The sequence below is a fragment of the Monodon monoceros genome, unplaced genomic scaffold, assembly GCF_005190385.1.
Source record: "Monodon monoceros isolate NGI ecotype Baffin Bay Population unplaced genomic scaffold, NGI_Narwhal_1 Super_Scaffold_19, whole genome shotgun sequence".
In the NCBI taxonomy this organism is placed as follows: domain Eukaryota; kingdom Metazoa; phylum Chordata; class Mammalia; order Artiodactyla; family Monodontidae; genus Monodon; species Monodon monoceros.
In genome coordinates this window covers 29,408,890-29,425,846 of record NW_021703775.1, presented here as the reverse complement: position 1 = coordinate 29,425,846, position 16,957 = coordinate 29,408,890, and the positions used below count along the sequence as shown (strand labels likewise).

General features: G+C 39.3%; 2 protein-coding genes across 15 annotated transcripts in view; both read right to left on the bottom strand.

The window, feature by feature from the left end:
- CUNH2orf42 (chromosome unknown C2orf42 homolog) overlaps nt 1–1,731 on the bottom strand; it is a 42,208-nt gene extending 40,477 nt beyond the window's left edge. For 3 of the 4 annotated variants that reach the window (XM_029232695.1, XM_029232697.1, XM_029232696.1), the window contains exon 1: nt 1,634–1,651. The gene's annotated coding sequence lies outside the window, so the exon portion shown is untranslated. Of the gene's footprint in view, nt 1–1,633 lie in introns of all 4 variants that reach the window. The other variant, XM_029232693.1, reaches the window with a different exon arrangement.
- Nucleotides 1,732–11,430: 9,699 nt separating this feature from the next.
- TIA1 (TIA1 cytotoxic granule associated RNA binding protein) overlaps nt 11,431–16,957 on the bottom strand; it is a 29,943-nt gene continuing 24,416 nt past the window's right edge. For 7 of the 11 annotated variants that reach the window (XR_003794881.1, XR_003794885.1, XR_003794884.1 and 4 more), the window contains 2 exons: nt 15,515–15,660; nt 11,431–14,577 (listed from right to left, as the gene is read on the bottom strand). Coding sequence is in view for 7 of the 11 variants with exons in the window: in XM_029231808.1 (XP_029087641.1) it covers nt 14,451–14,577; nt 15,515–15,660 (273 nt within the window). In the remaining 4 variants the exon portion in view is untranslated. The remainder of the gene's footprint in view (nt 14,578–15,514; nt 15,661–16,957) is intronic. The other 4 variants (XR_003794882.1, XM_029231803.1, XM_029231805.1 and 1 more) reach the window with 2 other exon arrangements.

The window sequence follows — 16,957 nt, the reverse complement described above, 5'->3', positions numbered from 1 at the left end:
TGACCACTCAAGAAAAGAATCCAGTAACCTAGCAACAATCCACACTATCTTGAAGGAAGACCAGGTGCATCCAAGCACCAGACACACTCAAGCCACAAATCCTGGTAGTTACAACACAAGACAATAGATATGGGGTCTGAATCTTGTTACATGAAGTCAGGGAGTTAATGATCCTTGAAGAGTAGCATTTCTGCATGTAACCAAGACAGGAATATAGATGAAAGGGGAAAGAAACTAGGTGAGAGGGGACATTATACAAAAACTTGAGATGAATTACCATATCTTAGTATAATTTACCACCCTTTTGCTAATATACAGATGATTTAAATCGCGCCAAGGCAGTCCGGGTTAGACCAGATAGGGTCAAAGGAGGAACCGATGATGTAAGCCTTGACGTCTGCCCAAGACTGAGGAAGAAGGTGGTGTTCTCCCCTCCCCACTTTTTCTTTGATTATAAAAATATAGCCCTCTTTGTTCTCAGGGCTGTGCTCCCCTGCTGTCCAGCTCGTATCTCTCACCAGCCTCCTATGCTAATAAACTCACTCTTCACCTGCCACTTTGCCTCACGCTGAATTCTCTGAGCTTCAGTAAGTCCTGACACCAGGTGAGCAGTTTCAACTAAAAGACAGTGGGTTCGAGTCCCCTCCTAAGTCAGGGATTGTGGGTTCAATTCCCAATGTGAGGTGCAGGGGGGCTGGAGTCCTGGTCTGAGTTTTGGTTGGGTCCCACCCAAGAAGGAGTGCAGTTTCATAAAGAACCTGTATTTGAATCCTGCCTAGGAAAGCGTCTCCTCTCCCTAGCAAGTTTACTCAACAGCCTCCTCAGATGGTGTAAACGGACTGGTGCTGGAAGAGCTACCCCACGAACACTCCCTGTAGTGCTGGGTTTTCAGCCCCGTACTATTCGGCTGTAGAGCTATATACAGTTTGGTGAATGCTGTTTAAGGCTTGTGAAGCACAGTAAGTGAAGAGAACGATCACCATAAATAAAACATAAACTTGCTAACGTTTACTGAGTACAAGTAAGCTTTTCCCATGCATTTACTCATGTATGCTCACCAAGATCCTGTGAAGTAGGTATTATTTTATCTTAGAGATGAAGAAACTGGCTCAGAGAAAGTAGTGATTTGATTAATGTCCCTCAGCCGGCCTCTAGATAATCTAACGTGAGTTTGGAATCTGCTGGATTCCGTCAAACCACAAGTGAGAGGAAGGGGCAGGACTAGAAGCCAGGACTCTCAACTCCAGCTCCAAGGTGCTTCCATTGCCCCGCACTGCCTCGGAATAGTGGAGAAAGGCCTCCGGGGCCACGCAGACAAGACCCCTGTCATCCGGCCTGCGGGACCCGCACCTCCCACCTGGCTTCCGGGATGCGGCCAGCCCCCGGACGCACCCACCCGGGGACCTGCTTCCCGGCATCCTCCCCGAGCGACCGCTCACTTCCGGTCCTAAGTAGGCCCAAGCAGAAGCATCACCTGCCTGGCACCCTGCTCTTGGGAAACGCTATCCGCCGGGATTCCCAGCTCTACGCCCTTGTCCCATTGCCGCCCCCGCCTTCTGTCAACACAGCCCCCTTACCTGCCCTGCGCCCCCCACCCCGCCGTCCCAGGCCCCCAGCTGATGACCGCCCTCACCTCCTCTCTCTTCGCCTGCCACGGCCTTTTACAAACGCGGCCAAACTGTTCGCTGTAACGACAGTCGTTATTGGTCAGAGCCGCCCACGCGCGGCGAGAGCCCGCCCACCTCAGCTAGCGTTGTCTGACGGGAGTTGTAGTTTCCTCCTCCTGGAGGCGGCTGACAATTGGGGAATCCGGTGGTGGAATCTGCGCCTACCTGGCGGCAGTACTACTTAGGTTCTTTGCTGTGGAAAGAGTGCTTCTGGCCAACCCTGCTGGTGCTGGAAGGCACAGACAACTCTAGGGCTGGTCATGACTGTTTCAGGCCTGAGTGAGTCCTATTTCTGAGTAGAATTCCATTGGTCATTGATGCAAAAATCGCCTTAGATTTTCTACATTATTAGCAGATGCCGGCTGCGATTTAGTGTTTTGTCAAGGGGGTCTTGTCCACCAAAGTATTCGCTGCTTCTATCACTTGTGTGTTTGCATCAAGTTATCTTTTTCTCCCTTAATTATACTCTGACATATTACTTGAACGTTTTCCCGTATAAGGCGTTGGAATTGGGTTCTGGTATGACCTAGTTTTGGTCCTTGGAATCGCACAGAGTAAGTCTAATAAATAAGTCTAATCAAATAAATAAATTTGTGCTCCTGAGTACAAATGTGTTAAGGGTGAGGCCTGTGTGTGTGTGTTGGAAAACTCTGGAATGAGATTTCCTGCACCTTTAGCTTTCATCCTGCTACTTATTAGTGGTGGCACTGTGGGCTGGTTGCCTGAGAACTGTCAACGGAAATAATAAAAATATTTAAAATAAAAAAAAATGTGAGAGCTGTGAGTTTCAGTTTTATTCAGGGACTTACTTAGGACTATAGTCAGGGAGACAACCTCTCAGATAGCTTTGAGGAAGTGATCTGAAGAGGTATGGGGAGAGGTTAGTACATCTGTGATTTTGGAGAAGGGGTATGTGCAATCAAGCACACAGCTTGGTAGAAGATTGCTGCTGGTCACAAGGCACAGATAATGATTTCAGTGTTTTTCTAAGTATGGGAAGATGCAAGAAACTGGGTTCATAAAATCTCCCGAAAATATCTATATGAAGTCCTATTCTGCCAGTTTTCCCAGAGCATGGAGTGCCCCATTTCTGATCTCCACCCTGAACTCCTTTCAGGGTGTGTTGAAGGTCAGTGACTGCAGTGGCTAATGACTTAATCCTTGTTGAGCCAGAAGGTGAGTGACATTCTTTAGCTGGTAGAACCGTAGTCTTCTCAACTGTTAATAAGAGAAGTGGTCCCTTTCATGATTAAGGTTTGCTACGTTGTTTCTTAAACTAGAGGTATGGGGAGAAGGGCACATATTTTTCAAGGAAATTTTTCCAATTTTGTCTTTCCATTTCAATTATAAGGTTTTAAATGATCATCAGTATATCCTGTATCATCTAGATGATCACCTAATAATACTGTGGGGTTTCAATGCCTGGTTGTGTTTATGATTGTATTAGTACCAAGTGATTATCTAAAACAGTTGTTCTCAACTGGGAGCACTGCTACACATCTAGTAGATGCCATGGAAGATCCTGCAATGCACAGGACAGCCCTTACAACAAAGAATTACCTGGACCAAAATGTCAGTAGTGCCACAATTGAGAGACCCTGTTGTAAAGAGTGTTTAAATTTTTTTCAGTGGAATTGCCCAAATGTGTCCTAAGAGATCTGTGGGTTTTCTGCTGAGACACATTATCTGTTCCAGTCAGAAAGGAAGCTATCAGGCAACCCCATTCTAGAAGAGGTTTCTTTCTTCCAAGCCAGACACTCAGGGTTCTTCCATTCCTTCTTCAAAGAAGGGTCTTTGAAGAAACATTGCCATCATCGAAGTCCTTTCTGAACGCTCTTCTCATAAATAGGATTCTCAGAATTGCACAATATTCTCAAGTTATGGTTCATTATGGTATGTTAATTTTCAGTATGTTAATATTTTTTACCCAGTCACTTTACTTAATTCTCTCATTGTTTTTTTTTTAATATATATAGACTATTTTTTTAAAGCTTATTTTTGTCTGCGTCGGGTCTCAGTTGCAGCACGCAGGCTCTCTAGTGGCGCACAGGCTCCAGAGTGTGCGGGCTCTGTAGTTTGTGGTGTGTGGGCTCAGTTGCCCCGTGGCATGTGGGATCTTAGTTCCCCAACCAGGGGTCAAACCCACATCCCCTGCATTGGAAGGAGGATTCTTAACCACTGGACCACCAGGGAAGTCCCTGTCCATTAATTTCTAACCTTTCTTTTCTAATATAAGCATTTAAGGGTATACATTACTTTCAAAGGGCCATTTTATTTGCATTCCACAAATTTTGATATACAATATTTTTATTTTCTTTAAATTTTAAATAATTTAAAATTTTCACTATGGCATCTTCTTTGACTCATAAGTTATTTATACATGCGTTTTTGTAATTGATTTCTAACCTAACTTCTTTATGGTCAGAAAACATGATAAGCTACTTTTTTTGATCTCATAGAAACTCTGCTTTATTTATTTATTTGTTAATAGATGAATAATAGCTTCTGATATTTAAAGGCATTTCCAATAAAAAGAATTTGTGTGGTATTGGCACATTAGAACAATTATTCACAGTTCTTTGACTTTTGCCAATTGGCAATAATTATTCTTCAACTTCCCTTACCCTTCTAACTCCTGTGACCTTTTAAAACCAATATTTTCTTAAGTATTCCATGTGTGCTTGAGAACAGATGTGTATATATTTTCTTTGCTATTAATTTGGCTACATCAGCTTCATTTAGGGTTTCCTGGTATATATCTTTCTGCATACTTTTGTTTTAGATGTTGCTTCTAAGCAGTGCATCTAGATTTTAAAAATCCAATTAGACAATCTCTTTTATTAGCTTAGTACATTTATTATGCTTGTTAATCCATTTGGAATTATTTCTACCATCTAATTTTATTTCTACCATCTAAGATTGGTTTGTCTGGCTTTCTCTGTTTCTTTTCTTTTTCTGCCTTCTTTTGGATTTCTTTCGTTACCTCCTCTTTTTGGAAGTTATATGCTCTATTTTTATTATTTTAGTGATGATCCTTTACATTTTAACTCAAGGCCAAAGCTAATACATTTTTCTGCTATTCTCCTGAAAAAAATACAGTGATCTTAGAACACTTTAACCACCTCCTGTCATATATATTATTATTATCCAGTATTTTATTTTAGTTCTCCCTTAGAAGAAGGCACTATTATTGTTGCTTTAGATTAAACTACATACGTATAAATTTCTTTGCTTACCATTTCTTTTTGCAGCTCAGACGTTTGTTTGGGGATTTTTTTCTCCCTGAAATATATGCTTTAGAAGTTCATTTAGTATTGGATTTATTGTTGGCAAATTCTCTTGGCTTTTCTTTTTCTGTTTCATCCTCATTCTTGTATGATTGCTTTAGGTTGGTTGTTTCTTTCAGCACATTGAAGATATCCCTCTGAATTCTGGCCTATCATCTTGCTGTTGAAACATTTGATGTCAATCTAATTGTCATATCATTGTAGTAGTCTTTTTTCTCCCCCTCTCTGCTGCTTTTAAAATCTCTCTGTCTTTGATAATCTGCAATTTGACTATATATGTAAGCATGGACTTCATTTTATTTATCTTCCTTGGGATTCATTGTGGATCTTGTCTGAGAATTCCTACCCTTCAATAATTCGGGAAAATTCTCAGCCCTATCTCTTCGAATATTTCCCATCCCAAATTGTTTTCTCTCTTCATGGAACTCCAGTTTAAATATATTTTAGATTTCCCATTCTATTCTCCATGCTCTCTTCATATTTTCTACCTCTTTGTCTCTGCACTGTTGTACTGTTCCAATTCACAGATGTCTTCAGCTGTATCTAATTTGGTTTTGCCAGTCCATTGAATTTTTAATTTTAGCTTTCGTGTTTTTAATTTCTAGAGGTTCTATTAGTTTCTTTAAAAATTCTGCCTAATCATTCAATAGTCACTTCTTGCTCATATTTTTACTGCATCTTTTACTTCTAAAGACATATGATATATAGTTATCACATATTCAACATGTGATTATTATAATGTCTTAAAGTCCTTGGAGGTCAAATGGACAAAGGATACAGACAGGTCACAGAAAAGAAACACAAACAGCCAACTATCATGGGAACAAATCACTAACTTTACTTACAATCAGGGAAATAAAAGAGATCATTTTACATGCATCAGATTGGCAAAAATAAAGGCTTAATAACAACCAGCACTGGTAAAAGTAGGGGGGCAAACGAGTGCTTTCGGACATTATTGGTTGGAGTGTAAAAAGGTACAGCTTTTAAGAGCTGTACCATTATAACTGTACCATTATAAAGAGCTGTACGTTATAAAGTACCAATATAATTTGACAATATATATCATAGTTTTTGCAATTTACATTCTTTAATCCATCATTCAATTCTGAGTATCCTAGAGAAACAGTACACACATGCACACAAACGCATTTAACTGTTGTTCCGATTTTCTACATAAAACGGAGGTGAATGTTTTTTGTTGTGTATTTCCGAATGAAGAGTGGGGTTGTTTTTTTGGTGGTCATTTACTTATCTTTGTGATTTATTCATAGTTTATTGTATTGAGATTTTAAAAAATTATTGCTTTCTTAAACCCATCTCCTCTTTCCTCTCTCCTTCCGTCTATAGCCCACTTAATCGGGAAGGCAGAGGCTGCACTAGTTAACTATCCCCACCTCCCACTCCTTAACAGTCCACATTTTGCTCCTACTACCTCACTGAAAATGCTCTATTTTTTTTTTTTTTTTTGCGGTACGCGGGCCTCTCACCGTTATTTCCTCTCCCATTGCCGAGCACAGGCTCCGGACGCGCAGGCTCAGCGGCCATGGCTCACGGGCCCAGCCGCTCCGGGGCATGTGGGATCTTCCCAGACCGGGGCACGAACCCGTGTCCCCTGCATCAGCAGGCGGACTCCCAACCACTGCGCCACCAGGGAACCCCAAAATGCTCATTTTTAAAGTCACCAATTACTTCCTCATTGCTAAATCCAGTGGACTTTTTTTCACAACTTGTATTTTTCCCCTCTGCCAAATTTGACTCTTCACTACTCCTTGAATGTTTTCCTCCTTGATTTCTGCAACATCATGGACCTTCAGTATTTCTCCCACCTGTCTGGCAGCTCTTCGTCATTCTCCTTTGCAAGCTTCTCTGTCTCTGTCCCCTTCAATACTGATAGACCTAAGAGTTCTGTCCTCAGTCCTCTTCTCACTCTAGTGTCTCTCTGGGTGATTGCCACTCCATGGGTTGAACTACCACCTAAATGCTGATGACTCCCATCTCTATTTCAGCCTGGATCTCCCTTCCAAATTCCATATCATTACCTACTGGCTATTTCTACCTGAATGTCACACATGTCCAAGCACCACATTTTGAAAGGCAGACCTCATTAGCTTTCATCTTCTGCCCTGTAACTAGCATCTATCCTTACTCACCCTCGCAAACTGCGCTTCTTCCTTTTCCTACCCCAGTAACTAGTCCCAACCATCCATCTAATTGCTCATGCCAGGAACCTGGAAGACATCTTGACTAAAAACAAATTAGATCAATGGCTCCCTAGGACCTTTAAGATAAAAAAAAGTTCAAATTACTTGGCATGGCATAAAGAATTGGCCCTGGTTTGGTCCTTTAGTTTTAGCTCTTATCACCTCATACCCAGTACTCTAGCTGGTAGTACTATCAGCACATGGTAGAAATCCATTTGGTTAAAACAAGATTGAGATAAATTAATTGATTGATTTACTACCTACTGGGTATATACAGCACTGAAGAAAAGTCACCAGCTTTTAGTGGGCAACACAGGTTTTAACGATATAATCACACAAATACATAATTTAAAATGATGACAAATGCTATAAAGGAAAAGTAAACATAAGATGGCTTGAGAGGCTACTGATTTAGATTGTGGGTAAAGAAAGGAAGGCATTTTAGAGGAAGGGACATTTAAGCGGAGAGTTGAAGACAAAGAGCAGACAAAAGGCATTCACATGGCAGGGCTCTGCAATGGGAGTCTCGGTCCCCAGTCCACTCTTCTTGGCCTTGCTTTGTGAAACATTTCTTCTTTGCCAGTTAGCTCAATGTTAGGCTTTGTCAATAGAGGGCACTGGGGGAACATGGCAAGGTGATGGTGACAGGAAGGCACATTCCTTATGGGTTCTGGTTCTCTCTTTTTATTCAGTGTGCAAGCCAATGGATCAGTGTACAGAAGACCCAGTGGCGCTCGCGTCAGTGGTTCTCTGGACCTGCCCCGGCTGCACCCTCAGGCCACACTTTACTTACCTGCAGCTGCTTCCACGGCAGCTTTGGCTGCACCACTCTCGAGGACTGACAGATAAAATACAGGACACCCCTTAAACTTGGGTTTCAGTTAAACAACAAATGACTTTTAGTATGTTTCTTGCAATATTTGCGATTGTGCTTTCACTTGCTAATTCTGGCAACCCTATAGCTCCCCCACACGGTGGACCATTTCTAAAGATTATCTCCAGCCCACCCACCTCTGGCCGATGGCAGGCAGCTTCTAAGGACCAGCTCTGACCCACGCCCTCTGGCATGTTTGTTCAGCAGGTGGCACGTTCCTATGATAATCAAGCCCACTTTGAAGAGGTGAGAAACTCAGTGCTCTCCTAAACCCTTAGTTTCTGCATTGTCCCCCCCGTCCATAAATAGTAGCTGCTTTTTTTTGCACCTGCAATTTCTGGATCCCTTTTAGTAGTTAACCACTTTTTATTATTTAACAACTATTCACATTAAAATTTCCCTTTTCAAATTTTAGTGTTGGCTTCTGTCTCCTTGACTGGACCTTAACTGATATAAAGTGTTTACTTATTCAGGAAAGTGAAAGATGAGTGTGGGGTGGAAGGGCTTATGGGAGACTGGAGAACGGCTTGCTGTGAAGTTGGGTAAGCACAGATTGCATTTGTAGAAGGCTCTGCGGGCCACCTTAAAGATGTTAGATTACTGCTAAATACAATTTGAAACAAAGACTTTCAAGCAGGGGAGTGTCATGATCAGATTTACATCTGTTAAAAGATTCCTTTGGTCTTCTGATTCTGGTAGAAATGTTAGCAGCCTGGTTCTGGATCTTTCCACTTCTGGAAACCACAGGGAGCGACAAGGAAAACATGACCAACTGACTCCCACGAACAGTTATCTTAAGTGAAACTAGGGATGCAAAGAAAACTTATACATTCCACATTGAGTGGAAGTGTGGTACTGGATGGGAGGCCAACTGAGTGCCATGGGGGAAGGACAGGGAGTGAGGAGGGGGCTGGTAGTGGCAGACCTCAGAAATCACTCGCAAATATTCACTCGGAGAAGAGAGCCAAACCCTGGCTGGAGCCTGCTGTGGGGAGGACTGAACAAGCATATGAGTGTGGGAGAGGCAGGGAGGGAAGGTGTGTGAAGTGCCTAAGGGGTCCAAAGGTGATGTCTTTCAGAAAGCAAGTTAGGGGATCTCATTGAAGACATGAGTTAGGTCCCTTAATGTAGCAGATGAAGGAACCAAGGGAGCTCAGAGCTGGCACAGAACTTCTGAACAAGATCACATCCCAGAGAAGACCCATGGCTACACTTTTAAGGAGACAATTCATTGTAGCCACAGGGGGAGGTGAGAAACCTCGACAAGGTCTTTCCCCTTCATCCTCCTGCTGGTACTTGGTCTAGGAAAAACCAACTGTTTCAAATATGAACAAATAGGAATAAGCACAGCATTTGTATCAAGATACTGTAATTAAAAATAAGACGGCAAAACTTACCTACAGTTTCCCTGGAGAAGACTCACAGGAAAAATGTTCCCACAAAGCAGTTGAAAATAATATAGACATTCCAATATGAATTTTAAAAATCTAATGAAGTAAATGCAGCTAAGAAAAACAAGAATTCAGGGAAGAGACATCCCTGAAGTCAAACAAAAAATTGGTGGAATTTAGAAAACAGAAAAAAAATTTTTTTTCAGAAATGAAGATTACATTAAAAGGAACACAAGTGAGTCTGGATACCAGAGGAAGCATATTAAGGAACGGAGATTAGAAATGAAAAACGCCAACAAAAAGGTAAAAATAATTAAGAACAAATGATAGAAACCATGTCAGGCAGAGGAAATCCAACACACAATTGGAATTGCCAAAGAAAACCAAAGCAGTGGAATAGTATTGATACAAATATTTGTGAATATAATTCAGGAAAACATGAAATATTATCTTGATGCATGTACTTGGCTCAGGGAATGTTTCCTTTCTTATAGAATGCTTTCCCTGACAACTGTCTCTTTCCATTTGCTTTTCTTCCAGTTATTTAGTCTTTTCACATGCTCCATAGTTCCATAAAACATCTCACAATACACAGGCTGGCGTCTCAGATAACCTTAAGTCTAGCCCTCTGACCATCAGTCTGGATTGGCTGCCAGGTCGCTTCACAGCTGCAATCCTGGGACTTCCCATTATCTCACTCGTGTTTGATCCTGTTTCTAGACGCTACATCATATTTTTTCTTTCATTTACTCTTATTTTGATGGAGTTTATCCAGTAACTGAGAATCAGTGAACAGGAAGAAAATCTTTTGAGAACTTGCATGTCTAAAAATGTCTTTATTCTATTGTCACCCAAGACATAATTCATTCAAACTTTTGAAGACAGCACCCCATTGATCACTAGGTTCCAATGTTGCCGTTGAGTATTTTCCTTGATCCTCTTTCTACCTGGTAAATTTCTGAATATTCTCTTTATAGGTCTGGCATCCTAAAATTTCATAGTGGTATGGCTTCGTATGGGTCTTTTATATTTATTGTGCAAATTCAACATTAGCTTTTTTTTAATCTTGAAACTCAAAATTTCATCAGGGAAATTTTCCTTTATTTAATAAATTCTACTCAATCCTCTATTTTCTGTTTTCTTCCTGGAACTCCTATTGATTTAATATTAAACCTCCTGAATTGATCCATATTTATTTTTTTCCCTACACTTTTGATTTGTTATAGAACATCTCTTTTAATATTCTCACTGAATTTATTCATATTCTAAGTTCTTGTTGTGACATTTTATTAGTATCCTGTTCTAATTTCTTGAGTACAGTATCTTATTTGAGGATATGATAGTTGTTGAAGTTTTCTGATTCTTGAGAGTTGCTTTTATTTAGCTCTACCTTTTACAGTCAAGGTTTTTCTCAATTTCTGGTGATCTTTGGCTGTCTTTATTTAGAAGTGAAGCACTAAAAACCTGTTTGGAAGGTCTGTGTACGTGGGCAGGGCTTACTGATTGGTACGCTCCACCGTAAGGGGACTCTTGGCCAGTTACTTTTTGGCGGGGACCCTCAAATGTCAGCATCTGTCTTTTCACTCAAGAGTTGCTTAGTTTTTCCACAGTAGGAGCCTCCAAATCTTGCCTGGTGTGTTTGAGTGTGGCTGTTGGTTTTCTAGAGCTGAACACAAATAAGGAGCTAGGGATCTCATTTATCTAGTATATAAAGCTGCTTAATAACTATTTTCTGCACAGCCTCTCGCCCGAGCTTATTAACCCTGAGTCAGAAATCTACTTTTCCCTTTTTTAGGTGAATTACTATCAGAATAACTTCAGCCTTCAACTTTAGAGACCACAGTGTAAAGTCCTATTCAACCCAGAAACATTCACATACATTTTATCAAGGCTCTTAAATTAAAATTTGTTGTTCTTCAAGTTCTAAATAGTCAAATGCAGTGACTGGAAAAAACGATAACAAGCCCCTACAAAAAGATTTTGTTTTTAGAAATCATCACTCTTTCATTGAAAGGGTTTGTTCTTTTATTTCCTACAAACACATTTTATTTTTCCAATTCAACTGTAACCTCAAGAGCACCCTGTAGCTCTTGGTAAACTTAACTCTCTTTGTGTATGCAAACTAGTCCTTATCAACCGCCTTCTCAAAAGTAATAGAACTCTAACACATACAAAAGGAAGCTGAGTAAGCACAGGAACAAAACAGGAGAAGAATAAAACTAGAATGTGAATCTCATTTTCAACAGGGAGAGAATATTAACAAGGAAAATGAGATCCTGATTTCATAGTGAGTTAAATCTACAGCAATTCTTTGTGGTATCAAACTAACCCAATGCAAACCATGGTTTCTGAAAAAAGATTAAAAAGAAATCTAACAAATACCAGAGTGAATATAACAATATAACTAGACCAAAAAGAAAAAAAAATCTCTCACACACAATAATCACTGCAAGAAGATCCCAAAGGTTATAGAAAACATAAAGGAACTTTAATATCCAAACAGTCAGGGCAAAGAATACTGGATTAATGACCCATTAAGTGTGAACCACTTTAGGTTCTTTACAGTACCAGATGTATTTTAAAGTAAAATCTGAATGCATATTGCAGAGAATGAATCCGTTTAAAAAACTTTAATTTCCTTACCTGATACTAATACCAGTATGATTTTTAGACTGTAAATTTTTAAAATGATTTAACACTGAGAGTAAGATTTAAAGCAAAGTTAGCAATGTTCCTGAATTGCAAATTTGTTCAGTAGTAATAAGCCTTTGAGTAATGCTACTTTCTTCTCAAAAAGTAGTCAATGTACATTTTAGAATTGTGCAATAAGAAAATATTGGCTAATAAAAAGTGTTATTTCTTGAGATAGTCAAGATGAAAGAAAAACTATACTTTTGCTTGGATTATTTATGCCCAAATAATTTACCCTGCAATCCACAGATGTATAGGACATAAAATACTTTTGAATAAGAGAAAAGTGAGGGTCCTAAAATAGGAACATAAACCAGAAGAATCTAAAAACAGCATCCTGTTATTTTTTTTGAGTATTTAAGCTGCTTTTGGTTGCATGCCCTGATCTGTAGAAGGTTAATTAACAAGGAAATAAAATTTCCAAGTGTTTAAAAAATTTACTCATCTTCCATAAAGCAACTTTTAATGTATCAACACTTAGAAAATACACAGTGACTTGATGAAACATCAGTACAACTGCATAGAATTGAGCTCCAGAGAATTATACATTTATGAGCTGTCTTTCCTGGGCTCTGGTTTACAGGAGTATTGGCTTAGAGACCAGCTTAGAGTCATCTGCTCCTACCTGGAGGATACAGGCCAGGAAACTCTTAGGATTCCATGGGCCTTTTCTGTTCCTAAATAAAACACCAGAAGCTCTCTGGTCTTAAAAACAACCAAGCATCCAAATATGTATACTGGGGACCCTTCCCCTTTGTGAGTCAAAGAAGAGGAGAGTTTGTGACTTTCGCTGAAAACAAAACAAAACAAAATCTCCCACAATTCTTCTAAGAGACTGAAATATACTAGAAATTTCAAAACTAGAACAATGCCATCAAAGATTAAACCTCTTAATGCTCGGAGCCACCCCAAAATAATAAAATTGGGAACTCCAGGAAAACAGGTACCAAAAGAATCAAAGTAATGATTGCACTGAGGATTCTCCTCTTTGAAGGCTGTTTAAGGAGGTAGGATTTCACGGTTTTTTGTTTGTTTATCTTTTGGCCTCTGAACATTTAAAAAATGCTTTGCCCGGCTGGTCATTCAGGCTAATTTTGGAGTTCACAAGAAACCCCAAGCCTGACATAAGGATATTCTACAGTTTCACAGCTATCATTTGTACATATTAAAATCAAGTTGATTTACTCTTTTTGAGTAAATATAACTAGGATATGGCAAATTAATATATTTCTTTACATACAACTTTGTGTCTCAAAGTTCTTGAAAAACAAGAGCAGATGACTTTGTATTCAAAGACTACCAAAGTGTGTATTTGATATTCACATGCAAACAAAACCTTATAAATCTCCTGTCAACTCTGCATGATGCCTTTAAGGAGGAAATGACATACAAAGTTTGCTAACTGTGCAAAATATTAAATTGCTAAAACATTTTACATAATGAAATGATACATGTAAATGTAGAAGTTGACACATGAAATTAACATGGGTTCATAAGAACTTATCACATTTCAGAGATTTTCTTTAGTAACAAGTTTTTGTTTTTATATTTCCTGGTACACAGCAAAGTTTATCACAGAAGATAAAAACCCTTTTAAACAAATTCAACAGGGAATTCTTGAGGCACCTTCTCATATAAAACACAAGATGAATGCAATTATCAATCCATCTGAGAAAAGTTTTCAATCTAAAGATCATTTTTTTCCATTTAAGTATATTTCATAGAACTTTAATAAGGCAAGACAAATTTGTGAAAAAAATGTAGATACAAAAATGATGTAAACTAATAACTTATATTAAAAAACCCCAAAGGGAAAACAGTGGAGATGGGACAGCTCGAACAATGCCTATTTCAAAAAAACCTAAAATAGAATTTGTGCATAAGCTGAAGATTACAAAGAACTTCTAGACTCTGCACAGTTTTGGTTTTCCTTTTTTCTTTTTTTTTACATCTTTATATTACATGTTTTAAATCATATCAGGAATGCAAACTAGAACTGCACACTACTTCAGTGGAAAAAAGTTCAACATTGTGCAATTTTCTGCCTCAATTTTAAAAAAGTGGCAGCAATCCCTGCATTTGTATTTGAAACAAGGATTTGAGAAACTTTATCAAAAAAGGTAATGAAGGCAAAAATTGGCAGACATCCAGCATATTGTTTCTTTTTAAAACAATGCGGATGGTAAGTAATTTCATGATTAAAAAATGAATCTTTTAAATAAATACATTGTATCTGACATTTGCACTGACTGATTTGATAAATCTTTAAGTAAACAACGGCTTTACTACACTCCCTGTAGCCTTAAGCCACTGGCTTTAGATTCTGGAGTCCTTTTTCACTGGGTTTCATACCCTGCGACTCGATACCCTGCAGGCTGATTAGGCATCATGCTGCCATTCTGTCCTGGAGGCGGCTGCACTCCATAATTTGGTCCCATCCACGGTGCAGAAGACTGTGTCTGACTGGTGCAGAATGTGAAAGAAGCAGAGGGGAGGGGAAATCCACTGGTTAAAATAAAATGTAATGCCAAGAATAAATAATGCCAAGAATAAATAACACATACGTGGGAAATATCCTTTTTCTTAAGCCCAAATATAAGAATAACTGTTATGCCAGAGAAAGCAAAGGCAAAAGCTTTTTTCTTTTAAAAACAAGCATCCTTGTAGCTTTAATTTGTACAGTTTAATTCTGTTAGTTTAATTATAGCTAAGAAAATATCCTTTATCTATAAACATTTATTCCCTTGAACTCAGAAAAACTCATCTCTAATCTCAGAAAACTGTCCATCTGGAGTTTGACATATGTTGAACAAGCCACTACCTGAAGGAAACGTGATCATTTGGTATGATACGGACTTGCATTTATATTACTCAAAGAAGAAATTAAGATAATTATTAGTATATGTAAACTCATAAATTTTCTCAACATTACAAGATTCTTTTTAATAAAAATGGCAAAGCATTTTAATTTCCAGTTTGTTTTTCAGAAATTTAAGTAAAATTGTAATTCAGGATGTATAAAGAAGCTTTCATATAACAATGTATGAATAAACCCTCTTGCACAAAAAAAAAGCATAATGAATAAAGCAATTAGGATCAAAATAACTGTATCCAGTAAGCCTAGCCAACTATTAAGTTCTTATTTCCTTACTTAAATATTTGTTGATTCACTGCCAAGCATTACCAAAATTCTCATAACGCTGGTTATAAATCAAGACAACACATTTCTAGGCAAAATTTTAGATATACACTTAAAACTATAAAGTAAAAACCTCTCTAAGTCTTTCAAAGGCTATGCTTTAGAAAGAAGGCACATTACCTACTAATTACTTAAAATCTCTTCCCAAGTTCTTGACATTTTCAAAGGCTAACAATAAAGGAAAAGAACAAGTATGCTTACTTAAATCCCTGCTGGTTCCATGGCTGGCCATACATTCCATATGCAGGTACTTGCCAACCATTAGGCATATATTGGCCAATTTGTTGTGCATTCCCATACCACTGGCCCCACTGGCCATAAGCTTGTGGATATCCAATTTGATTCTGCTATTAAGTAAAATTATAACAGATAATTTAATATTATTTAAAGTTATAGGGGCATATACAGTCCTAATACACCACAAATACATAGCCATAACACATAGGGCCATAATTACAATTAAAACTAAAGGACAGGGCTTCCCTGGTGGCACAGTGGTTGAGAATCCGCCTGCCAATGCAGGGGACACAGGCTCGATCCCTGGTCTGGGAAGATCCCACATGATGCAGAGCAACTAAGCCCCGGGCGCTACAACTACTGAGCCTGTGCTCTAGAGCCTGCGGGCCACAACTACTGAGCCCATGTGCTGCAACTACTGAAGCCTGCGTGCCTAGAGCCCGTGCTCTGCAACAAGAGAAGCCACCGCAATGAGAAGCCCGCGCACCTCAACAGAGTAGCCCCCACTTGCAGCAACTAGAGAAACCCCGTGCACAGCAACAAAGACCCAACACAACCAAAAATAAATAAATAAAATAAATAAATTTATACATATATTAAAAAGAAAACACTAAAGGACACAGAAAAGTTTATAAAGTCACGGCTAATAAAAAAAAAAGTGAGGTTATACTGCTTTAACTCTACAATGATGTTCTAAATGGCGTACTCTTTGTAAGGCAGCAGGTTAGGGTTAGGGTTATTAAACTCAGGATAATGTTTAGGTGTTTTGTAAATTATCCATATGACCGTTTCTTTTAGCTAGGGAAGATAGGGAAGATAAGGACTATTTATTCCTATATTCAGTTTACTTAAGAAAGTTATATAGTTTAGGATTTTCTTACTCCTATCTTGACGCTCCATTTCCTCATAGAAATGTTTGTGGGGTCAAGTTTGAACCACTAGAACTGCCTGGAAAAACAAAGGCAGCAAAATCTGGAAGAAAATGCCAAGGTCCTAAATATATTCATAGCTTTTGTTTCAACTGAATCAAACATGTTTGTGAGGACTTCCCTGGTGGCGCAGTGGTTAAGAATCTGCCTGCCAATGCTGGGGACACAGGTTCAAGCTCTGGTCCGGAAAGATCCCACATGCCGCGGATCAACTAAGCCCATGTGCCACAACTAGTGAGCCTGCACTCTAGAGCCTGTGAGCCACAACTACTGAGCCCGTGAGCCACAACTACTGAGCCCATGTGCCACAACTACTGAAGCCCCTGCGCCTAGAGCCCATGCTCTGCAACAAGAGAAGCCACTGCAGTGAGAAGCCCATGCATGCAACGAAGAGTAGCCCCCGCTCGCCGCAACTAGAGAAAGCCCACGCGCAGCAACAAGGACCCAATGCAAACAAAAATGGATGGATGGATGGATG